Source organism: Mirounga angustirostris, unplaced genomic scaffold (genome assembly GCF_029215605.1).
Source record: "Mirounga angustirostris isolate CCGP_5_RB_7025 unplaced genomic scaffold, mMirAng1.0.hap1 SCAF_4, whole genome shotgun sequence".
Taxonomy (NCBI): domain Eukaryota; kingdom Metazoa; phylum Chordata; class Mammalia; order Carnivora; family Phocidae; genus Mirounga; species Mirounga angustirostris.
This window is the reverse complement of record NW_026991712.1, coordinates 106,702,053-106,727,907: the sequence shown is the minus strand read 5'-3', so window position 1 is coordinate 106,727,907 and position 25,855 is coordinate 106,702,053. Positions and strand designations below refer to the sequence as shown.

At 38.4% G+C, this 25,855-nt stretch overlaps 2 protein-coding genes across 3 annotated transcripts in view; one reads left to right on the top strand and one right to left on the bottom strand.

Annotated features, from left to right (window-relative positions):
- MFSD14A (major facilitator superfamily domain containing 14A) overlaps positions 1-14,332 on the top strand; it is a 42,458-nt gene extending 28,126 nt beyond the window's left edge. The window contains exons 6-12 of the mRNA XM_045897109.3: positions 1,294-1,512; positions 1,793-1,906; positions 2,625-2,696; positions 9,324-9,436; positions 10,734-10,831; positions 11,798-11,961; positions 13,014-14,332. Coding sequence (XP_045753065.1) covers positions 1,294-1,512; positions 1,793-1,906; positions 2,625-2,696; positions 9,324-9,436; positions 10,734-10,831; positions 11,798-11,961; positions 13,014-13,220 — 987 coding nt within the window. The 3' untranslated portion in view covers positions 13,221-14,332. The remainder of the gene's footprint in view (positions 1-1,293; positions 1,513-1,792; positions 1,907-2,624; positions 2,697-9,323; positions 9,437-10,733; positions 10,832-11,797; positions 11,962-13,013) is intronic.
- Positions 14,333-14,578: 246 nt separating this feature from the next.
- SASS6 (SAS-6 centriolar assembly protein) overlaps positions 14,579-25,855 on the bottom strand; it is a 53,854-nt gene continuing 42,577 nt past the window's right edge. Inside the window, exons 15-17 of one of the 2 annotated variants that reach the window (XM_045897107.3) lie at positions 18,907-19,004; positions 16,293-16,387; positions 14,579-16,188 (exon numbers count right to left, since the gene is read on the bottom strand). In XM_045897107.3, the coding sequence (XP_045753063.1) occupies positions 16,082-16,188; positions 16,293-16,387; positions 18,907-19,004 (300 nt within the window). In that variant the 3' untranslated portion in view covers positions 14,579-16,081. The remainder of the gene's footprint in view (positions 16,189-16,292; positions 16,388-18,906; positions 19,005-25,855) is intronic. The other variant, XM_045897108.3, reaches the window with a different exon arrangement.

Here is a 25,855-nt window from a genome sequence, read left to right as displayed (position 1 = left end):
GATTCCGGGACTCCAGGATCATGACCTGAGCCGAAGGCAGTCGCTTAACCAACTGAGCCACCCAGGCGCCCTAGTTTTGCTTTTAATAGAAATTTAACGTAAGTAATACAACATGTAGTCTTTTGTGTCTGTACTTAGCATAATCTTTCATTCATGTTGATACATTTATCAGTAGTACTTTTACTTCGGTGTAGTATTTCAATGTATGGGATGTATATTTTTTGTTCATCCACCCACCAGCTGATGGACATTTGGGTCAATAGTGAGATGCTTAAAGTTACTACAGTGTGGGGCGCCTGGGTGGCTCGGTCGTTAAGCGTCTGCCTTCAGCTCAGGTCATGATCCCAGGGTCCTGGGATCGGGCCCCGCATTGGGCTTCCTGCTCCATGGGAAGCCTGCTTCTCCCTCTCCCACTCCCCCTGCTTGTGTTCCCTCTCTCACTGTGTCTCTCTCTGTCAAATAAATAAAATCTTTAAAAAAAAAAAATTACTACAATGTTATGTACTTGTCAAATAATTGACCTTTGAAATTGAATTGCTTCTTTTGAGCATTTATTAATAAGCAGCTAAAAATAAGCACTCCTGGGAAGTTAAATCCTTTATCCAAAAGTCAAAAATGGCATAGAGTGAGGAACAGCTCAACATTAATTTCTAATTAATCCTCCACAGAGCATGGTCTCCGTCAGGTGATACTTGCTGTCACGTGTGCTAATTTGCAGGCCATTTTGTCTTAATAGGCCAGACACATCTGGGATTAAGTTATTCTTCCCCTGTGTCCTCTTTAATCTGCATCTTCACCAGAGGTGTGTGGACTTCTTCTGAGTTTTAGACATGGTTAGCGATGTACTCAGTGCCAAGGACCTGTGATCCCATCCTTCCTAACTCTGCCACCTAAAGAGATCACCTAGTTCACTTTTGTACTAGCACTTAACACTTTTACTGATGAGAAAGAAGATAAACCTCAAAGTCTTTAAGCTTTATTTTAGCCAGCCTTAAATATGCAACAAGGTAAACATTCATCTCATTTTAATTTTAATATTGGGGGAAAGAAAATCACAGTGGATTTCCCCAGAGCATTGTTCTTCAGACTTCTTTCAGGCCATTACATATTTTTTTTAGTGAAGAATCTATTCTCTTCCTGCAAAAGAAGAGCATAGAAGAAAAATGGCAGAGGTAGGATCCTGAAAAGGGAGAGCGGCAGGAGGACCGACATAAATCTGAGTTCTGCGGTGCTGAAGGAAAGAGTCGGGGGTGTCCGGACTAATCTCTTCCTGTCCACTTGGATTTGTTGCAGGTTTCAGCAACATTTGCTGCGAGTCTGGTAACCAGCCCCGCAATTGGAGCTTACCTCGGCCGAGTGTACGGGGACAGCTTGGTGGTGGTCCTGGCTACAGCCATAGCGTTGCTGGATATTTGTTTTATCCTCGTTGCTGTGCCAGAGTCCTTGCCCGAGAAGATGCGGCCAGCATCATGGGGGGCACCCATTTCCTGGGAACAGGCTGACCCCTTTGCGGTAAAAAGTTTGTTTTCTCCTTCTCTTCGGCAAAAAAGTGAATGTATGATTCAGCGCAATATTCATATTTTGTTGTGGATGTTTCTTCGGGGAAAACATCTTGACAGATTTTTAAAAATATTGTGAAATACTATTCCGAATAGTTTGGGGAGGATGAAAGACATTTAGGAAAGACCGCTAAGTGCCTGTATGGACAGTGCCAGAAGACAGCACTGCATATTTTTAAGAGCAGTTCAGTGTTTGGATATAAAACCTTATATCGGTCTTTTTCTTATTCTAGTCCTTAAAAAAAGTGGGCCAAGATTCCATAGTGCTGCTAATCTGCATTACGGTGTTTCTCTCCTACCTACCGGAGGCCGGCCAATACTCCAGCTTCTTTTTATACCTCAGACAGGTAAAATCCTATTGTGCCAAGGGGGACTTTCCTTCCATTGTTTGGTGCCTTAATAACAAAAATACTTAATCTTGAGAGCCGTGATAGAGACTTTTAAAATGCCTCCTCTTTTATAAATAACAGCTCACTGGCGTTAACTTCCTGTGGGGCGTGGTTGATGCTCCTTACGCTTATCTGTTAAGACTGTGGCTTCTGCAGTAAGATACAGTTCTCCTGTCAGTGTGTGTGGCTTGAGCTTCTGTGTTGCTTGCAGAAGTGAAGGGATGCTTGTAATCCGTCCGTCGGATTACAGATATCGGTGAAGCAGCTGGCTGTCCCGAGAGCTTTCATTGCTCCTCCTTGGCACTGGTCTTGCCAAGCAGCATCGGGCCTTTATCAGTACTTGTACAAAGCACAAACGGCGCAGTATTTATTTGTAAGGTGGATTCTGAGCATTTGACAGCTGTCTCTAATTTATGAAATCTAGGTCTAAATTAAGGAACTTAGATTTACCAAATCTAAATTAAGTAGCTGTTATTTTTCGTATGTAAACCGTTGTTATAATTGTGGTTCTCAGTGAAAGCCAGATTCTTCCTCTGTAGAGTTCTTTGGTTATAAATGAGTTCTGTTTTGTTTTTTTTTCTGGCCCATTTAATGTTAAGATACATGTAGTTGCATCAGTATGGTATTTGTTGTACTTTTGTCTTTATTATTGTTTCTTTTTCTGGAAACCTTCTAGATAATGAAGTTCTCACCAGAAAGTGTTGCAGCATTTATAGCAGTCCTTGGCATTCTTTCCATTATTGCACAGGTGAGGCGCTTTTTATTTTTTTATTTACTCTTTTTATCTTACTTTATTTTTAAGGTGAGTCTCTTTTTAGTTAGAGAGAGTGAGGAGGTAGATCATTGCTCCTGGTTGACCATCCAAAAGGGGCCTCAAGTGATACTCAAGTGACATTTTCTTGGTAGAGTCACCAGTGTCAGGAATCTGAGGTTTGTAGGTTCAGAAATTCAGTTTTGTTAAATGTAGTTAGTCTTGATCAGATTTTGGGGACTGACACATATTAATCATTATATAATGTATAAACCAGAAAGATAGTTTATTGATTTAGTAAACTAGAGTGTGCACCTGCATAAAGTTACCATTTTATATTAGTCCTTACGTATTTATTGAATACTGCCGTGTGTCAGGCCCCGGGGATGTAGCAGTGAACTTAACTAAATCCCTGCTGTTGTAGAGTTTGCACTCTTGCGGGGTAAGACAGAAACTCCATAAATACGTCCGTGTAAACACATCCAGTGTAACGAAAATTATAAAGAAAACTGGTGCTGGGGATATGGAGGGACTGGGGACTGGGTGTTACTTTACCTGGAAGGGTTGGGAAGGCCTGGCTGATACATGGTGACCTTTGAGCAGAACCCCGAAGGAATGAAGAACAAGATGTGGGAGTATCTGGAAGAAGAGGATTCTGAGCAGCAGGAACAGAAGTAAAACTCTAAGGAAGGACTGTAGCTGGCATGCGTGAGAAATAGCCAGGGGCCAGCACAGCTCTGGCAGAGCGAGCGAGCGAGGCAGAGACCTTCACGAAATGAAGTCGGGGGGTGGGGGGCACCACCAGGTCATCTGGGGCCTCGAAGGTTATCCTGAGACTTGACAGGAAGATAGGAAGCCATTAGAGGGTTTTCAGCAGAGGAATGACATGAAATATTTACCCTGGAAACCCAGTTGGTAGCCAGTGGTTGTTTGATGAATAAGATATTATTAACCCAGGAATTTGGATTTTCTTAGGATATGTTTCATCTCGGCCTCAAATCTCTGTTCCATGAGCAAGTAGTATATTCCAGTGACCAGAATTTTCTCGTCAGTCTTTCTCCTTTTAGTGAATAAAGCCCCACCCATTTCTTCCTGTTTGGCTTTGCTTTTTCTAGACTGTAGATGATCTAATCTAACACTTAGATCTAGTCTTCTAGAGTGCAGCTTTCTTTGTTTTAGTCTGTTCTTCAGAAAACGAAAGCAGGGTTCATTTAATATTTAATAGGACTCTTCGATGTTTGACCATCTCTTAGGTGTAGGATTCTTTCTGCAGATCTCATCATTTATGAATTTTTGGTAGGTTTAGTGATAAATTGCAAATTTAAATTTAAATTCTATAAATACACCCATGGCCCCACACATGCATACATATGGCATTGAGTATTAGTACTATTTCTAGCTTCCATTTAATTTTTATTTTTTATTTCTATTTTTTTATTTAAATTCAATTAATTAACATATATTATTGGTTTCAGAGATAGAGGTCAGTGAGTCATCAGTCTTATATAATACCCAGTGTTCATTATCTCATGTGTCCTCCTCAGTGTCCATCACCCAGTTACCCTATTCTAACTTCCATTTTATCTTGAAGTTCCTTAATCAGGAATAACATTGCATTTAGATATGCATTCCTGGCTGTCAGAAAAGTGCACTTCAGGTTTGGGGGAAAATATATTGTTGCCTATATGTAAAAATAGCTTTTTAAAAAACACCTTTCTGAAGCATAATACCAAGGAAAATGTATAAATAGTAAGAGTAGAGCGTGAGGGTTATCGAATGTTAAACCAACCTTGAATCCTGGGATAAATCCAACCTAGTCATGATGTCTTATCTTTTTCATACATTGCTGAGATTATATTTGCTAATATTTTGTTTAAGATTTAGACAAAGAGACCAGCTAACATTTACTATAATGGCACTTAAGAGATGAATAGCTCTAAAATGTTAATAACTTCTGTTTCGTATTTCACTGATCGTGGAAGCTGCAGGTGCCTTATAAATTCGGGCAGTAACACTGCTTGAGTGATGTGAAGGTGCTTTAGAGGAAATTTTCCCTCTGCTCAGCAGAGGGCACCTGGCACAAAGGATGCAAGATGGAAAACAGCCTTGAGGAGCTGAGAAGCCAGAAGGGAAGCTGTGGATACAGGAAGGGGGGGTGGTTGGGTTTGTATCGGGAGCGCTTGCAGTGCCTGGAGTCTGGGAGGAAATGAGCCACCAGCCATCCAGCATTGGTGGTACAGCAGACGTTATGTACACAGCCTGCAAGGAATATGGTCCTTAAACGACCATTTGGCTTTTGAGGCCTACGTAGAAAAATCATTTTTGAGATGAATTTTCACATTTTAAAAAGTGAGAAAATTAGCTGGACTTCAAAAACAGGTGAATGGAAGTATGCAGTATATATAGAAATTTGATCATTACATTGCTGTCATTATATGAACTAAAATATTAAGTATAATATATAACCCCAAAGGTAAAAGAATTGTTTTGTATTCTCATTTAAGTCAAGCATACAGTTGAGAATACCTTGTTGCCCGCCCGTGTTACTGCTTGCCCTTGTGCCTTTGTTCCTGCTGGCCTTTCTGCCACCCTCCCCTCTGCCCGAAGTATCCTCTCTCTGAGCCCCCATACTAACTGAGGCTTTTATCTGTCATTGTGCAGAATACACAGTACTGTCGCCTTTACCACTGTTGGTTTTTTATTGTTTTTGCCTCGGTCGATTGTGGGTCCTAGTAGAGCTCTGAGTAGACTGTGTGGTCAGGATTATATCACATTTGTTTTGGTCACTGGGGCACCCTGTATTGTGCCCGCAACTGAGTTAAGTGCTAAACTAGAGGCCATTGGTTTTTTGCCATGGTGTTTTTTGTTTTTTTTTTATGTTATGTTAATCACCGTACAATACATCGTTAGTTTTAGATGAAGTGTTCCATGATTCATTGTTTGCGTATAACACCCAGTGCTCCATGCAGTACGTGCCCTCTTTAATACCCATCACCAGGCTAACCCATCCCCCCAACCCCCGCCATGGTGTTTTTAAAACTTTAAAAAGGGTGCCTGGCTGGCTCAGTCGGTAGAGCATGCAACTCTTGATCCTGGGGTTGGGAGTTTGAGCCCCATGTTGGGTATAGAGATTACTTAAAAAAACAGAATCTTAAAATAAATCATACATACATACTTACTTTAAAAATTAGTAGGAAGCATTTAAAAATTGGGAGGTTATATGAAAATATGTGTATGTAGCTTCTCCCCCCAAATGATAAGATCTGGAAACATGGACATACCCACTTTCCAGTGGGAGCCAAATGGTTGCTGTCCCCTCTGCGGCTTTTAGGCCCCATCTCTTCTTTGGTGTCAGGAGGCATGAGTTCCTAACTCTTGCACTAAATAAATGTTTATGTGAGTGCAGGGATATTGTTGGAAACATTTCCTTCCTCAGTGCTCTGATCTAGTCCTCCATATGCTGTTGCCTCCCAAATTTCTACCTCCAGGCCAGCCCCGAGCTCCTGTTCGATACACATGTTGGGCATCTCAAACTCAACCAAAACTAAAATCTGGATTCCCTCCCTTTCGCACCACTCATCTCCTTGATGGGCGTCACCACGCTCCTGGTTGTCGGGGCCACAACAAACCTCGGTGTTGTTTTTGTTGATTCTTGCCATTCTTTATCCTTACCACACATTCAGTCCCTCAGATGGTATCTCCTGTCACCAAAATCCATTCTGAACTGAAGCATCTCTCCCCATTTCTGTTACTAGTGGCCAGTCTGAGCCATGGCTGACGCCTCCTTCCAAATTTGTCTCCCTACAGTTTATTCGACACTTGTCAAGTAATTTTTGTAAAGTGAATTTTTGTTAAAGATTTATTTTAGAGAGAAAGCGTGAGCATGAGCAGGGGGAGGAGCAAAGGGAGAGAGGGAGAATCTCAAGCGGACTCCCAAGCTGAGTGTGGAGCCCTACACGGGGCTTGATCCCACGACCCCGAGATCATGACCTGAGCCGAAATCAAGAGTCAGACGCTTAACCAACTAAGCCATCCAGGCGCCCCTGTAGAGTGAAATTTTAATCCTCGTGTTTAAAATTTACTTTCCATTGCAACCAGAATAAAACCTAGACTCAACGTGACTTCATTTTGCCCCATTCTCCATGTTGTTGAATACACTCCAGTTTAGGGCCTTTGCACTTGCTGTCACCCCTTGCTTGGAGCAGTGGAAATTCACATAGTCACCTCCCTCCCCATTCAGCTGTTGCCTCTGAAGGGCCTTCTCTGCCCATCCTGGTTTAAGCAATACCTCTACCCCACTACCCCATTTCTTTTTTTTTTTTTTTTTCATAGCAGCTACAACCTGCAGTTATCTTGCTAAATCAGGACACTTAGGTCCATCTTCCCTCCAAGATGAGGTATTGTTTGCTGACCAGTACTTTGACCTGTTCTCTGACCCTTGGGTCAGTGCCCTTAAACCTAAAATAGCAGTGGGATATAGTAGGAACTTGGCAAATATTTGGTTAACTGACCAAAACTGATGTCAGTTAACTGTTAACTAGCTATGTACATCTTGGTTAAATTAGTCAGTTAACCTCTGGGACAAAAGGAGTTACACTAAATTAAGGGACACCAAATAATTTTTCTTGTCTAGCACACTGTATATACTAAGTAATTTATCCCATTATCATTGAGAATATTGTGACATATTTAAAAATCACATGCTTTCCATAAATACTAAGAAGGTACAGTAGCTGCTAGGCATACAAAGATACAGATATTTAAGGAAAGCTCCTGCCCTCAGGGAGAAAATCAGTGTTCCCAGTTAGGGTGTCCTGTATACAGGAAGTTTTCTTTGCTAACTGCTTACTCTGGGTGAGTTCCCTTTTGTGGTTGTGGTTGAGAAGAATGTGATCCAGCAAGGTTCCATGTCTTGTGGAACTCAAGTTTATACTAATGATTTAAGGGGGAATCTGAGAGAAGAAAGCTGAGTCCTAATTGTTCAAGAACCCTCACGGGGCTTTTCATATGCTTTCCACTGGCTTGTGATTATATCTGATTAAGCTCTTAAATGGTTGTTTCAATATCAAGAATTTTATTTATTTTAAAGATTTTATTTATTTTTGCGAGGAAGAGTGTGAGCATGGGGCGGGGGGGGGGGGGCGCGCAGAGAGAGAAGCAGACTCCCTGCTGAGCAGGGAGCCCGGATGTGAGCCTTGATCCCAGGACCCTGGGATCATGACCTGAGCTGAAGGCAGATGCTTAACTAGTTGACTGAGCCACCCAGGCGCCCTCAATTTAAAGAATTTTAAGCTGATATTTGATAATTGTACATTTACAGTTACAGTCATCAGCTAGTGATTTCCTGAATTATTTTCACCTTTTCCTCTGGATTTACTAGCTGTCTTAAGTAGTATATTCAGTACTTTCATTAGAATAGCAAGAAATAGGGGCGCCTGGGTGGCTCAGTCGTTAAGTGTCCGCCTTCAGCTCAGGTCATGATCCCAGGGTCCTGGGATGGAGCACTGCATTGGGCTCCCTGCTCAGCGGGAAGCTCCCCCTGCTTGTGTTCCCTCTCTTGCTGGGTCTCTCTCTGTCAAATAAATAAAGTCTTAAAAAAAAATGGCAAGAAATATTTTCTGACATCCCCAACCATTGCTGAATTTCTTTTAGCTTTGAAAGAAAAGGAAAAGAAAACCCATGCAACCCATAATATTGTTTACTAAACACTTACTGTGTGCCAAGGACAATGCTAAGCATTTTATAAATAGCTCCTCTAACCGACATGACACAATTTTGAAGTAGGTACTATTGCCATTTCGTAAGAGACAGAACTGTTTCAGTGTGAAGTAACTTGCCCAGGGTCACATAGTTAGAGCCAAGATTATGATCCAGACTATTTCTCCAAAGGCTGTGTTCTTATACTGTACTTTTCCCAAATCTACTTAGTTACACTTGTTTACTGTTTGTAAAAGCATCATGCTATCAGCAGTAATTTAGATGAAGGATATAGAGTAATTTTTTAAGATTTTATTTATTTATTTGACAGAGTGAGGCAGCGTGAGAGGGAACACAAGCAGGGGGAGCGGGAGGAGGAGAAGCAGTCTTCCCGCGGAGCAGGGAGCCCGACGCGGGGCTCAATCCCAGGACCCTGGGATCATGACCTGAGCCGAAGGCAGACGCTTAACGACTGAGCCACCCAGGCGCCCCTAGAGTAATTCTTGTACTGTTTGAGTTTAGCTTAGTTGGAAGGATAAGCATTTTGGATTAACTTAGACCCGTAAAAACTTTTAAAGCTGTTATGTAACAGGGATCCCCCAAATCATCGGTTCAAACCTTTTGATGCTACTTACAATTTCTGATTTAAGTGGTCAGTAGAAATGTACTGAATAGAAAGTTCACTTTTCTGTTTTGTTTTCTTTTTCCCTGAATCTGGATCTCTGTCAGCAAAGGGACTGTTCATTTGCTCTGTACGATCTGGAGTAATGGTTTCAAGATATATTCAGGGCAATTGTTAAAAAGCCAAAATGTAAAGTGGTGGTAGTCCTTTTATATTACAGACTGAAGGAAGTCACCAAGTATTTTTTATTTTTAAAAAGTTCTTTTCTGATAAACCATTCTGTTCTGGTTTTTCTTCTTTTCTAGACCATAGTCTTGAGTCTACTTATGCGGTCAATTGGAAATAAGAACACCATTTTATTGGGTCTAGGATTTCAAATATTACAGCTGGCATGGTATGGCTTTGGTTCAGAACCTTGGTAGGTATATTTTAATTTTTAAATTTTTGATGTTTGCCTTTTTCTTTTTTTCAGCTTTATTGAGGTGTAATTGACATTTTCTTTTTAAAGATTTAGAGAGGAGAGCGAGCATGAACATACACGTGAGTGGGGGAGGGGCAGAGCAGGAGAATCCCCAGCAGATTCCCTGCTGAGCATAGAGCCTGATGTGGGGGTCGATCCCAGGACCCTGAGCCAAAATCAAGAGTTGGACACCCAACTGACTGAGCCACCCACGCACCCCTAATTGGCAGACATTTTTGTATTTGCTTCTCATCTAAGGCTTATTATTAGATTTTAATCTGTCTCCTACTATGCTTTATTTCTCTCAAAATGTATATAATACAGATTTCTCATTTGTGTATTTGTGTATTCTAGAATGGCTTGAGGATAGAGAGGTGTGACATTTTCTGTGTGACAGATTAGATTTTTAAATAAGATTAGTTTTTAAATCTCTACTGAGCATTTAATCTGTATCAGTCTGTCATTAGGATAAAACATGTAATCTCAAAGCAGCAAAACCCTGAAAGCTAGCACTATTTACCTTTTTTGTTTTTCTGTTAGAAAAAAAATGTGTAGCATCAGTGATCATTACTGATGGCAGACCAGAAGTTAATTGAGCAAGCCCGATTGTTTTGGTCCCAGCTTCATGCCAGAGAAAAGGCTCTTTGCTTTTCTCGCCAGTCTGGTGGCCTGCAGGGTGATGGTAGTGGTGAGGTTGAGGTCGGGCGGCGCAGGCGCGCCTTTATGCTCCGGGTGACGGGACTGAACTTGCTTCCCTCAGGTTTTCATTCCCCCGAACATACTACCTCTGTTCGGATTTGGATAGGAGTAAGCAGCAAGAGTGTGTTTTGATGGTGGTTTTGTTTTCCAGGCTAGTTTTTACAAAGAGGTGCTCACAATTTAAATGATCGAAAGCATTTATTTTGAGTATCAAGCCCAGAACATCCAAGGCTTAGGTCAGCTCAGTATCTTCACGCTGAAGCACAGGTCTGCGGGAACAGTGCCTGCAGAGGGACTAACTGGCTGGGGAAACACGAAATGATGTTTTTTATGTGTATCGTACATTATTCTCAGTGGCCTCCCTGTCCCCACCCACCGCTCAGGCTTAGGGTGACTTGCCCAGAGTCACACAGGAAGGAAGGAATAGACCAAGTACGATTCTCCTTTTCCCTGTACCACAGCCGCTTTGCAGTAACAGTTACTTGAATTCAAGTGTGTGTTCTGAGTGAGAGGCGCAGTGGAGAACGTGTTTTTGTTTTGCTGCTTTGGGTCACAGGATGATGTGGGCTGCCGGGGCCGTAGCGGCCATGTCCAGCATTACCTTTCCAGCGGTCAGTGCCCTTGTTTCACGAACTGCTGATGCTGATCAACAAGGTGAGTTGACGAGAACCCATGATTACTATTTCAAAGCACGAATACTCGAATCCTATGTCCTATCTCCTTCCTCAGTACAGATCGTAAATATATCAAGGTAAAGAATTTAAAATTGCTTTCATTGCTAAGAGGAAACGCAGATTCCAGGGTACTGTCCTTAGGTGGGTATCTGTAACCATGTCTCTCACTGTGAGTGCGTGGCGCTAGCTGTCCTTTCGCTGGAAAATCTAATGATAGGCTGGCCACCTTATGTCCACTTTTAAGTGCTAGACACCTTGGGTTTAAGTAACCCTTTTATTTAAATCTTAGGTTTCAGTTATCTAAAGACCTTCTTAGAAAACATGATCCTACACTTTTGTGATAGGAACGTTTAATTCTCAAGACGCTAACAGATAAATAATTCTATGAAAAAGATGTTTTCTCTAGTCATAAGGGGAAAAAAGGGGTATTACAAAAGAGTGGCAGCGATCACTTGGTTGATAAATGAGGAAGGAAAGGCGTGTGGCCAAAGCAAATTGCATTTTAAATTTGAGAAAAGATATAAATAAAATCTTAAAAAAAATAAATAAATTTGAGAAAAGATCCCAGAGAAAAGCAAAACTCAAACTCTGTATTTGACTCAGTGGGGTCTTAAGTAGCTCCTTGGGGGCAGTTTTTTCTTTTTTAACAATTATGCTTGTGAACTCATGTCGAATTTTTAGCCAGAGGTGTTTTAAAGGGAAGTAAGGTGCTTTTGCCCACTTGTTTAAACTAGGTCTGTGTCTGGGTTGGGTTTACCTGATCTCACATTTGTATCAGATAGCTTACTTTGTAGAGCTGAGGGCTTCTAAGTACTTTTTAATGCCATCTTGGTAAATTGCTAGTGTCTGATGAGAGCTTTTGTTTTAGATTGACTTCCTGTTTGTACTGGTTCTAGGGCAGGAAAAAAATAAGCGGTGCATTACATAATTTGTGTAAACAATTTAGGTGTTGTTCAAGGAATGATAACAGGAATTCGAGGATTGTGCAATGGTCTGGGACCAGCTCTTTATGGATTCATTTTCTACATATTCCATGTGGAACTTAAAGAACTGCCAATGACAGGAACAGACTTGGGAACAAACACAAGCCCACAGCACCACTTTGAACAGGTAATTCTTCGTTCACCTGATAGACATACAGTTCACTTGGCTGCATTGAAAGACAAATGGTTTTTGATCACCCAAGCTTTTACGTGAGATTATCACAGCACTTAAAAACCAAAGCCAAAGAGGCTGTGCTCCCCTGTATACCTCTTTTTGAAATCGGCTGTCCATACCTTTTCCCTCGAGAATTTAAGAATTACTGAAATATTCCAGTGTGTGGTATTACACCTCGTGGTGTGGGTAACAGCCCCCGTGTGTACCGCTGTCTGTCTCATCGGGGTCTTGCGCGATGCACGAGGCCCCCAGGCGAGGCCTGCCTTCTCTAGCAACCGGCAGCTAGGTGCGGATTCACATCTTTGTTCACTTGTTTGCTGTACTTTCCCTCCTTACAACTGAAAATACTAACGGCAGACATCATCCCTTTAGCCAATGCAGATAGCTCATCAGTTCCGTGCCTGTATAGCAGAGCGCCAAGACTACTGTTAAATAAAAATGTTTGTTTGTGGGCTGTACACAGGTTAAACTGGCTGTGCAAGTTTTTGCATAGGATGAACGTAACTTCGGGCTAAAACAAAGGCCTTTTTGATTCCTACGGTAACAGCCTTAGCTGTGTTTCCCTCACTGGTCGTTACTAGAGAATGTATTTAGCTTTTTAAACAGAGAAAACGGTCATGATGATTCCGCTACGGTAGTTAATGGCATATGCTACTTAATTTTACTTTTGAGAGCTTCCTGCTGAACTACTGAGGCGACGGCTCCTAGGATGTGTTCAGATTCTGTGCTGCAAGTGACCATCTATTTCTGCATAGGCTGTTTTTTAAAAAATCTTTGGCTCGGTTTCTTGGATCAGTTATTATCCTCAGAATTTTAAAGTGAGAGTACGATCGTGTCCCTTTTCTCCTGAAAAGCAAATGCATTTTCTAACTGTAGCTCTGATGAAGAGAGAGAGAAAAACCTTGATTTATAATTCATAGCAATCTGGGATTACTAAAAGATAAGCAGTGTCTTTAGAGCCGAGATGTCGGCGCAAAAACCCTAATTACCTTTTTCTTTCTCAGAATTCGATCATCCCTGGCCCCCCCTTCCTATTTGGAGCCTGTTCGGTACTGCTGGCTCTGCTTGTTGCCTTGTTTATTCCAGAACATACCAATTTGAGTTTACGGTCCAGCAGCTGGAGAAAGCACTGCGGCAGTCACAGCCATCCTCACAGTACACAAGCGCCAGGAGAGGCCAAAGAACCTTTGCTCCAGGACACAAATGTGTGATGACCGAAATCAGGAAGACTTTTCTCTCACACCCAGGTCTTAGTTTTCACCTGTAGTTCTGGATGTACATTCCATTTCCATCTACAATGTACTTTAAGATTGTCTTAAGAAGTGTATCTGCATGAACTCCGTGGGAACTAAAGAAAGAACCAGAACCGGACAGTTTTCCAAAGATGTTACAATTTCTTTTGAAAAGAAACCTTTTGTTTATTAGCACCAGTTTCTTGCCACTAAGCTTTTTGTTTTATTATACATCCTTTAATTAAAAACTATATACGTACCTTCTTAGATACTAGCAACGTCTCTGCTACCATTTCCTTCAGGTGTTGAGCTTTAACTCTATTTATGCTGACTCACAGCGAGACAGATTAGGTAGTACGGTTATGGACCTGTTCGTTTTTAACATTGTAAAATCTTGGGTCAAATAATTCAAAGCCTTAATGCAGATGCACTAAAGTAAAGAAATGGTAAATGAATTGTTTGCATTAAAAAAAAAACTTAAGAAAATTGTACTAAATCTGAATCATGTTTCAAGCTTGTTTGTAGTTATTTTATTTTAAACATTCACCACTGTTTTTGAAATGAGAAAATATCAGCCATTTAGAATTTAAATTGGGGTAGAGTCTAAATCTAAACACTGGCTCAGATTTGTTCCCCAGCTACTTAACACCACTATTCTTTTAATGTTTGCATAATCATAAGAACCTCAACACTTGAATACATAATCTAAAAATTATATAGTAAAGCTGGTAGCCTTGAAAATGTCAATGTGATATCTATATGTAGATAAATATATATAGTGGCCTTTCAGGACTGTCACAGTAACACTTTATTTACAGAGCTAATGTTTGTCCTAAATTTTCAGGACCCTAGAAGAGAGCTTTATACAATTACTGATGTGAATTTCTCTAAAGTGTATATTTTTGTGTCCAGTTATATTATTTAAAAAAGTGTTACTTTGTAAAAATTGTACATAAAGTATTGTATAGTTTACACTGTTTTCATCTTGTGTGGTTATTGCTCAATGCTTTTTAAACTTGGAACATTCACTATGGTTAAATAAGGTCTTAAAAGAAATGTAAATATTCTGTTAATAAAATTAAATATTTTAATGATTTTTTTTTTTTAAAAAGAAAGTCTTGATCTGTGATTCCCTGTAAGGTCTGTTTTGGCTTTGTTACCATAATCATTTTTACAGTAACAAATCAAAGCTTTACGTCATTTTCCCTTCAACCCCTTTTTTTTCTCCCTCACTACAACATACTCCTGTAGGAAGACAAAAGAAATGAAAACTTAGTCCATAAATTAAACGAAGTACTTAAATTCTAAGCATAGTAAACAGTTGCAGATCAGTGCTGTTTGTTTTTACATACACGTCATATACCATACTTTATTAACGAAGCTCACAGTTCACAGAAATTAAGTGCAACCTTGTGATTATTAACACATGTACAGCTGTACACTGCAAAACAATTTCAAATAAAAAAGAACTACCTGTATGTCCTAAGTCCCATCCAAACCCTGTCACAATGTTTTATATATATGTTACATTCTATTTACAGGAAAGATTCTAGTATCACCAAGAGGCCACTTTCCAGATTATTATTAGTAAGTGATTTCAAGTTGCTGTAACCAAGTATTCTTACTAATACTCATAATAGTATATTGAAATGACAAGTCACATATAAAAGTAACTACCCAATAATGGTCACTAAATTTTTTTGAATAAATCCCCTAGTTAAGACTCTTTGCAACTACCAGCACAGTTTCAAAGTACAAGACTCAATATTGTGGCTTCAGAAAAATATGAGTAAATACTAGATTGTCTTATAACATGAACCCAATAATACTGATATTAATATACTGAATTCTCTTTCCTTATCTGTGTAGTAAGGTCCTTGAAAATAGTTTATAAATATTACATGAGCATTAGCAATCCTTGCAAACAAAAACTGATTTATACGTTTCATAAGAGAATGCTACTCTGTACTGGGTGTACCCACTCTGATATTATAAAAAAAAATGAATATTCATGATGCTCTTAAAAGTATTTTGTATAGTACTAATTTTTAAAACATTCCACTAATTTAATTGTATAACAAACTAATAAAACTCCAAACAAAGAAAAACTGGGTAAATGTAGTTTTCCAGGAAGCATTAAAATCCTATAAACTTTGCAGCTCAAATGATTAAAAGCACCCAATCCGGTTATATAAATACATTGTCCAAATTATTTTTATAATTTATCAAAATTACTTAGACTTGTTCAATAGCTAATTTAAAGATGTTGCAAGGAAAATACTTGCTATGAAGGATTAATTTCATTCATTGAAGGTAATTCTAAGACTTTTCCCTTTATGGTAATTATAATATAGATATCTTTGGAGATAATAATTTTCCCTCATAATTTTCAGGTGTCAAATTTAAAACTTCTACCAATGAAAATGATAAAATGAATTATTAACATTCTTTGGTTTCATATTATGTCTGAGCAGGTTTTCATTTACCCAGATACTCAATGACTAGAATGTCCCGTAAAAGCATCAACTCTTTCCTTAGAACTACTTTTCAAAGGATTCATTTAATAAAATTCATACTGTTATTCTATAAAACACCATGTACACAAACTAAAAGGTGTCATTTCCTGAGAATCTTCACTCAGAATCCCCCAAGTACAAACCAGCTCCTCTAGCTTGTCATGAAATGACAGCAGTACTTAAAAAGGATCCAAACAATCTAATACAGTAAGCTCAAGTAAACTTTGAAACTCGCTGGCTGAGGATTTGATCTATGCTGTTCATATATTTTTAAACCATGGGAATTTCTAAAATTTCAATAAAATGTAAAAGGTAACACCAGCACTAACTGTTTGTTAACTGCCCAGGGAAATACGCTGAAGATGCAGAAGGGAGCACTGCGGGTTTGGAAGATGTCTGTAATGCTCCTAAAGTGCCATCTTTTTGATGGTCTGCAAATGAGGACAAAAAAAAATTATTTGTATTCACTTACGTCTTTGTAAAATATAGTCAATTAAACCACAGTGTAAAATCCATTTCAGAACTGTCCTCTCACCTGGATTATTGAACAGGTTTTGGCTGAGCCCACGTAAAGGAATGCTATCTTCCCTTTTCTTCAGGTATTTGGATTCCAGCCCTAAATTTGCACCACTTGAAATGAAAATAGTAATTATTTACTTATCTTAACAAAGCCGTATTTTCACTTTAAAAGTTAATTTTGAAGGTTCATCTAATCTACAGACATATATAAAATAATCTGTTGATAGCTTTGTTCAAAACAAATCATATTCTTCAGTGGTTTCTTAAGTAATTTATCCATAAGCCAAAGTACCCTTCCCAGTAAACAGTAGACTATAATAAATAACACCAGTAAGTCGAAGAGCTAAGATAAAAAATATAGGGGAAATGAAAACTCTAGTACTATGAAACTATAAAACAATAGTGCCTAAGTGATACACAAATGAAAACAAATGTCCGTGCTTCAAGAGTATCATTACTTAATCATTTCTATCTCATTTTGTATGTAAAACGAGTAAGGGAAAAAAATTAAAAATAAAAATAAAATAAAATGAGTAAGGGGCGCGTGGGTGGCTCAGTTGGTTAAGCCTCCGAATCGATCTCAGCTCAGGTCTTGATCTCAGGGTTGTGAGTTCAAGCCCTGTGTTGGGTTTCACGCTAGGCGTGGAGCCTACTTTAAAAAAATAATAATAATAAATAAAAATAAAATGAGTAAGATTTTTCCTTTGCCAAAAGCTCTTCAAAATTTTATAGTACTTCAAAGTTCATTAATATTTAGCACTATTAAAATTAATAATGAATTCTAGTCAGATGAACACAAATATAAAATTTTGGAAAAACATGGGGGGCATTTATGTAGATGTATTTTTCCCCTTTCTACCACCATATTCGTTTTTCCTATATCTGTCCAGTGTCAAGTTTCTCAGTAGTTCCATGTAACAAGAATTTAAAGGCACTGGTAAAACAATGTACATTCTTGAAATTAAATGGTCTTTTTCCAATTTTCAGAAAAGAAGTGGGTGAACAGATATTTCCTTCAGTTTAGCTTTTTTTTAACTTTTGATACCCATTGCCATACTTTTCCTACCTGACAACAAATAAAGTAAAAAACCAATCACAAACAGAAAGCACTCAAAATAGCTGAACAGTCCTAATTTTATGGACACATGGTTATGTTTGGTTTTGTACCACAAATACGATATTTTCTGCAAGTAAAATTGCTCTTGGTGTGTATGACAGAGTTAAATATATAAACATGGTGTTCTACCATTAACATGAATTCCAGATGCACTGCCTCTTGAACAAGTGTGAGATTAAATATGACAAATATATACATTTCAAGACTTCAAAGAATTCTGCTTTTTTAAAAAGGCTCACAAACTATTGTAATATTCATGTTGGTGCCAACTTTAGAGAAGCCAATGAATAAGAGCCAGAGAACTGGGATAAGAAGCCTCTTGGAAGTGTTAGTAATTTATTCTGCAATACATTGGAATGATGCTAGCTAATGTAATGAGTGCCAGCAGACAGGTCTTAAAGTGATGAAATTTTAAGTAAGAAGCATAATAATAAGAAAAAAATAGTACAAACATGTATAGACTACCAGAGAGACTACAGAGAGACAAGTTTTCATGAGCTGTTTAATTTAGTCACAACTCACTGACAGAACAAACCCCACTATGTAAAACTTGTGTAAGAGGTAAAAAGTAGGAAGGAATTTCTGAGTAGGCAAAACAAGTCATAAAATTAAAGCTTATTTCGATGGGTATGGGACAATCTCACAAGCCTCCTTATTCTTAGCAAAGAATTCTAGCATTTAAAGATTTTTTTTTTTCATTTATTTGAGAGAGAGAGAATGAGATAGAGCATGAGAGGGGGGAGGGTCAGAGGGAGAAGCAGACTCCCTGCTGAGCAGGGAGCCCGATGCGGGACTCGATCCTGGGACTCCAGGATCATGACCTGAGCTGAAGGCAGTCACCCAACCAACTGAGCCACCCAGGTGCCCGAATTCTAGCTGTTTAAAATAGCTGACTTCTGGGGCGCCTGGGTGGCTCAGTTGGTTAAGGGTCCGACTCTCGGTTTTGGCTCAGGTCATGATGTCAGGGTCCTGAGATGGAGCCGTGGGACTCCATGCTCAGCAGGAAGTCAGCTTCTCTCCCTCTCCTGTCCCTCCCCTTGCTCATGCTCGGTCTCTCTCTAAAATAAATAAATCTTTAAAATATAAATAAAATAAATAAAATAAAATAAAATAGCTGGCTTCTCAGAGTTCTTTACACTGGAAGCATTAATTCAGAAAAATGGAGTGCTTCCAGAGGCAGACACAGACAAAACAAAAACAAAAACCACACTAAAGGGAGTCAGAAAGATTTCTATCTAGTTGCCCAAAAGCAGATGAAAGGTAGTTCAGTTATGTAGGAAAGTCTCTCCTAAAAAATAAAATTTTACTGTATGTTTAACTGTCTACTACAGTTTAAAAAAATATGGGAAATCTTTCTTATAGATAAAAGGAACTCCACTTCAATCCCACTGATCAGCAACTTCAAATGTCACAGATAAATAAGTGGGCATCAAAGCTTTCAAGAACGGATAAAAATTATTTAAGATGACTTTCAAAATTGCAAACATTAAATTTTATGCCAACAAGTACTTACTTTTCCTTATCAATTGAGCAAGGCATACTAATAGTTGTTCCTGACTGAACATCTCCTAGTGATGTATTTGGTTTTGTAAACTGCAAGTTAAACTGAACCTGTAAACACGGAAAACACCGCATGTAACTGAATTAGTGAGAACTGAGACAGCTGCATATGGAGACAGGTGATTAAAATTCTTTTCTGCTAAATCTAGACCATAGAAGAACAGGTTCAACATGAATTTTATAACACAAGCACATTTTCTTGACAAGATTTAACCAACAACAACAAAAAATCCTATTTCTCTTTGTCAAAAACATTCCTGTGATAGAAGCAAGATGAACAGCATAAAATAATTCTCTTAACAATTATTTTGAAACAAAAACAAACATACAGCTGCACAACCTGGGTCTGAGTTGCGGGGGTCTACTTAAACACAGATTTTGGTCAACAAATACAGTACAATAGAATGAGGTACCATACGTCTCCTCACCCCCACCTAAAGTTAGCAAAACTGGATCCTGGAGTAACACCCCTTATCCACTACCCAGAAATGTAGAAAACGTCCTTCTATGCAACATCTAGGGGAAGGCAGAGCACCTTTACCATCTCTCTAGGTTGGCATGACCCACTGACTCCCTACCTGGTTCTATGGCAGCTTCTGCTTACAGGACATGCTGGCAAGCTGTGAGCCGCTAGATCCCTGGGGTATTAGCTCGTCTGCTTGGAGGACATTCAGTATGGCAGACAGCACCCCTCCCTGCTGCCGGCTCTGCATTGCGGGCTTCTTCCTGTCATTGTGGGGTTCCCCCAGACCCTTTGGTGATGTGGTATCATTCTGTGATCCCTGGCCAAGTAGGACCAGTAACTGGCCCTGCCACTTCAGCAAGAATCCCTCTCCAGAGCTGTTCAAGGCTTCAGTGAACTTAACCCTCATGCCCACGTAGTGGGATGAGGACGGCCAAAAGCAGGTGAAAGTCCTGCTGTTCCAGCCTACCCTGTATCTTTCCTCTACCTTCCCTTTGCTTGTTGTCATTTGGCAACTTCTTACTTTTCAGTCACAATATAAAATACATTTTTGGGGTGGGGGGGTGAGGTGAAAAATAAATATATATATTAAAAATACAGTAGTTCAATCTGGGGAAAGTCAGAAGTTACGTGCAGTTTTTCAACAATGCGGAGGTCAATGCCCCCAAACCCCAGCACAATTCAAGGGTCAACTGTATATTTAAATAAGTGTCATAGTTCTAAAAGTTGTCTCCCTACTTAACCACAATGATGCATATGCCTCATGCACTCTGAGAATTCTTTCCTTTTTATAAATTTTTCAAAGTCTATTATATTTAAAGATTCTAAATGAAAGCTAGGAATTTGAATTTTAGAACAATCAAAAGTAGTGGTGCCTGGGTGGCTCAGTCGGTTAAGCGGCCAATTCTTGGTTTTGGCTCAGGTCATGATCTCAGGCTCAGGCTTTGCACTCTGCAGGGAGTCTGCTTCTCTCCCTCTCTGGCTCCCTCTGCCCCTTCTCTCTCGCTCGCTATCCCTCCCTCCCTATATCGAATAAATAAAAAATAAATCTTTAAAACAATCAAAAGTAATCCAAGAATCTATACAAAAATCCAAACTAAAATATACAACTGAGGTTTCATACCAGAAATTTATAAATGGGTTGTATATTAGAAAAAGGTATACATATAAGTCACCACACTAATAGATAAAAAAAAAAAACTATGACTACTTGCATACAAAGGGAAAAGGCATGAGAAAACAATAAATATTTTTAGTAAAAATTCACAATAAAATAGCAATAGATACTCTTGGTTAAAATTACAAAGGTATATGCTACTGTACTTGACTATCGAGGTTCAATATTCCAAAGATATTAGTTCTCCCTACATTAATCTATGCATTTCACATAACCTTAAACACATTTTTAAAAGTAAAACAAGCTAATTCTAATATTCCTTATAGAAAAATAAATATGAAAGAGTAAGAAATATTAAGAAAGTACCGATATCAATTCATAAGATACAGACAAAAATCATGTACTAGAAAACTGGACAAAATAAAAAGAATGGTCTCAAATACTGAACAACAGGTAGTACACAACTGTGATCTTTGAGAGAAGTGTGATCCCTACAAATGACCCAGGTTTCCAAGTAGAGGCACTTTACCTAAATTCAGTGACAGAGGGAAAACATAATTGCTAAATGGAAGAGATAAGATCAGAATTTAGGGAGGCTGGGGTGAGTGGAAGTTGCAGGGCAGAATTCTGATGAGAAAGAAGGGGTGCCTAGGTAGCTCAGTCAGTTAAGCGTCTGACTCTTGATTCTGGCTTAGGATATGATAGAGTTGTGAGATCAAGCCCCATATCAGGCTCCACGCTCAGTGTGGAGTCTGCTTGGGATTCTCTCTCCTCTCCCTCTGCCCCTCCTCCTGCTTATGTTCACTTCCTCACTCTCTCTCAAATAAATGAAAAAATTAAAAAAAGAACATATAAAGAGAAAAATCTCTGGAAATCTGCACATGGGTCCCTTTAAGTTTTTCCTCAGCACTAGACACATGCATAGGGAAAAATCTCCACAAGACTAAAAAAAGAAATGGGAGTTTTAACTTAAACAATTCCCAAGGCTCATAATCATGGAGTCAAAGTTGAAAGTCCTTGGTAATCATTTAGGGCATTCAGTGAAGAGCCAGGAAGGATCATAGCTTTATAGAAGGGATGAACTGTCCCTTGAGTAAAAGCTACCCTAGATGCACTGAAGTCAAGCTAAAGAAAAAAACAAAAAACCCCAGAATGCTCCAAAGGGATGAAAGGAACCCCAAACTAACTTAAATAGCAGCCACTCTTTAAAAAAGGAAGATAACAAAATCCATACAGTCAACAATGTAACCACTGAAAATGTTCCACATTCTATCAAAAATTACTAGAGATGACAATAAGGAAGAAAATGTGAAAACACCAAGAAAAAAACAATCAATAAAACAGATCCAGAAATGACAGAAATGATAATAGAACAAGGACAGAGATGTTAGAACAATGATAATTATGAACAAGTATTTAATGGAAATCAAAAGTATGGGAAAAATGAAAGGTATAAAAAAGAGTAAAACTGAAATTGCAGAGATGACATATTCATTATCTAAAATACAGATTTCTCACTGGACAGAAATAACAGCATATTAAACACTACAGAAATAAAGACTGGTAAACTTTAAGACAGAACATTAGAATATAAAATGAAGCATAAAAAAATAAAATAAATGAACAGTCTCAATGGAAAAATATGTGATCAACTGTGTGTAACTAGAATACTGAAAGGAAATAACAGAAAAAAAAGAGAGTGAAATAATGACTAAAATTTTCCAAGCTGTCAACCATTAACCCCTGATAACAAGTCCTCAATAAAAAGCCCTAATTGATGATATACATGTACCACACCAAGGCATATCATAAATAAGTTGCTGGAAAAAAAAAATCAACGAAAAAAAAGAAAATCTTAAAAGCACCCAGAGAAAAAGTCACTTTCTAAAGAGACTCCTTTAAGTGGAAAAGAAAAGGCCATAATTAGAAGAAAATTAGGAGGGGTTCCTGGGTGGCTCAGTCATTAAGCATCTGACTCCTGGTTTCAGCTCAGGTCATGATCTCAGGGTCGAGAGACTGAGCCCCATGGTGGGCTCCACACTCAGCACAGAGTCCGCTGGAGATTCTTTCCCCCTCCCTCTCCCTCTGCTCCTCCACTGCTCACATGCATGTTCTCTAAGATAAATAAAATCTTTAAACTTTAGTTAAGGGGACTCGTGAAATAAAAAGCTGTAAACCATGAAAACACAAAAACGGTGAAGAGGGGGAGAGTAAAATAAAGTTCTTTTACAATGTCTTGGAAATTAAGTGACCATCAAGTTAATACAGACTGTTAAATACTTAAGATGTTATATATGAACTTCACGGTAACCATCAACCAAAAACTTATACTAGATACACAAAAAAGAAAGAAATCCAAGCCTAATATTAAGAAAGTCATCAATCACAAGAGAGCAACAGAAGAAAGGAACAGAGAAAAACTACAAAAACAAACAGAAAACAATAAAGTGGCATTAAGTACATACCTATCAATAATTACTTTAAATATAAATGATCTAAATGGTCCAGTCAATACACAGGGTGACAGAATGGATAACAAAACAAGCCCCATCTATATGCTTCCTGCAAGAGACTCACTTCAGACCTAAAGACACATGAAGACTAAAAGTGAAGTGATGAAAAAGATATTCCATGCAAATGGAAGCGAAATAAAGCCTAGGTAGTAATACTTATATCAGACAACACAGACATTAAAGTGTAACAAGAAACAAAGAAGGGCATTACATAATAATAAAGGGATCAATCCAACAAGGGGATACAACAATTGTAAATATCTATGTACTCACCATTGGAGCACTTAATAAGCAAATATTAACAGATGTGAAGGGAGAAAATGACAGTAATACAATGATAGTAGGGGACTTTTTAACACCCCACTTACATTAATGGATACTTCATTCAGGCAAAAAATTAAAAAGGAAAGTGTCTTTGCATAACATATTAGACCAGATAGACTTAACAGATATATATAGAACATTCCATCCCAAAACAACAGAATACACATTGCTTTAAAATCACATGAAACATTTTCCAGGACAGATCACGTTATTAGGTCACAAAACAATCTCAATAAATATAAGACTGAAATCATATCAACCATCACTTCCAACCACAACTGTTATGAAACAAGAAATTTACAAGAAAAAAAAACGGAAAAAGCATAAACACATGGGGCCTAAACAACATGCTACTAAATACCCACTGGTCAATGAAGAAATCAAGGAGGAAATCAAAAGTGACATGAAGACAAAAGAAAATGAAAACACATTGGTCCAAAGTCTGTAGGATGCAACTAAAGCAATTCTCAAAGGAAAATTTATAGTGATAAAGGCCTCCCTCAAAAAACAAGAAAAATCTCAAACTATCTAATTTTACATCTAAAGGAACTAGAAAAGAAAGCCCAAAGCAGTGAGAGGGGAAAAATAAAGATTAGAGCAGAAATAAATGAAACAGAGACTAAAAAAACACTTGAAGAGATCAATGAAATCAGGTGGTTCTTTGAAAATATCAATAAAACTGACAAACTTTTAGCTAGACTCATGAAGAAAAAAGAAACACAAAGGATTGCAAGAAACTAAAATGAAAAATTTTATGCTAAAATTGGGCAACCAAGAAGAAATGGACAAATTCCTAAAAACATACAATCTTCCAAAACTGAATTAAGAAACAGAAAATCTGAACAGTTCAGACCAACTTCCAGTCAATAAATTAAATCAGTAATCAAAAAATTCCTGGGAGACCTGAGTGACTCAGTCGGTAAGCATCTAACTCTTGATTTCGGCTCAGGTCATGATCTCAGGGTTGTGTGATTGAGCCCCACGTTGGGCTCTGCACTCAGCACGGAGTCTGCTTCAGATTCTCTCTCCCTCTCTCTCTGCCCCTTTCCCCACTTGCACTCTCTAAAATAAATAAATAAAATCTCCCCCCCCAAAAAATTCCCAACAAATCAAAGTCCAGAACCAGATGGATTCACAGGTGAATTCTACCTAATATTTAAAGAATAATTAATATCTATTTTCACTTCAATCTATTCCAAAAAATAGGACAGGAAGGAAAGCTTCAGGATACATTCTCCAAGACCAGCATTACCCTCATATCAAAATCAAAGACACTTCAAAAAAGGAAAACTACAGACCATATCCCTGAAGAACACAGATGTAAAAATCCTCAGCAAAAGTAGCAAACGACATACAACAGTATAATAAAAACATCATTCACGCCCCACATCAGGCTCTGAGCTCATTGAGGGAGTCTGCTTGGGGATTCTCTCCCTCTCTCTGTGCCCCTCCCCACTGCTCGCACTCTATCTCTAAAATCAATCAATCAATCAATCAATCAATCAATCTTGGGGGAGAAAAAAAAGCATCATTCACCACAATCAAGCGGGATTTATTCTGGGGATGCAAGGATGGTTCAGTATCTGCGAATCAATCAATATGTGAAACACCACATTAACAAAATAAAAAAAAACACATGATCTCAATAGGTAAAGAAAAAGCATTTAACGAATTCAACATTCATTCATGATAAAAATTCTCAACAAAGTGCATTTAGAGAAAACATACCTCAACATAGTAAAAGCCATATATGACAAACCCTCAGCCAACATCATACTGAATGGTGAGAAACTGAAATTTTTTCCCCTAAGATCAGGAACAGCACAAGGATGTCCACTCTAGCTACTTTTAGTCAACATGGTACTGGAAGTCCTAGCCACAGCAATAAGACAAAAGGCATACAAATTGGTAAGGAATAAGTTAAACAGTCACTATTTACAGATACCATACATAGAAAACCCTAAAGGCTCTACAAAAAAACTACTAGAATAAGTGAACTCAGTAAAATTGCAGGATACAAAATTAATATACAGTAATTGGTTGTGTTTCTGTAATACTATAACACTAATAATGAAGTAGCAGAAAGGGAAATTAAGAAAACAATTCCATGCACCCCTATGTTTACAGCAGTATAGCTAAGTTATGGAAGTGGCCTGGGTGTCCATCAACTGAGGAATGGATAAATGTATCCATATATACACATACATACACATACACACACACACAAAATGGAGTATTATTGAGCTATAAAGAATGAAATCTTGCCATTTGCAATGACATGGTAGAGCTATAATGCTAAGCAAAATAGGTCATAGAAAGACAAATACCATAAGATTTCATTCATATGTGGAATTTAAGAAACTAAAACAAGCAAAGGGGAAAAAAATATGAGAGAGAGAAAGACAAATAAGAAACAGACTCTTAATTATAGAGAACAAAGATGGTTACCGAAAGGGTGGTGGGTGGGCTAAATAAATAGCTGATG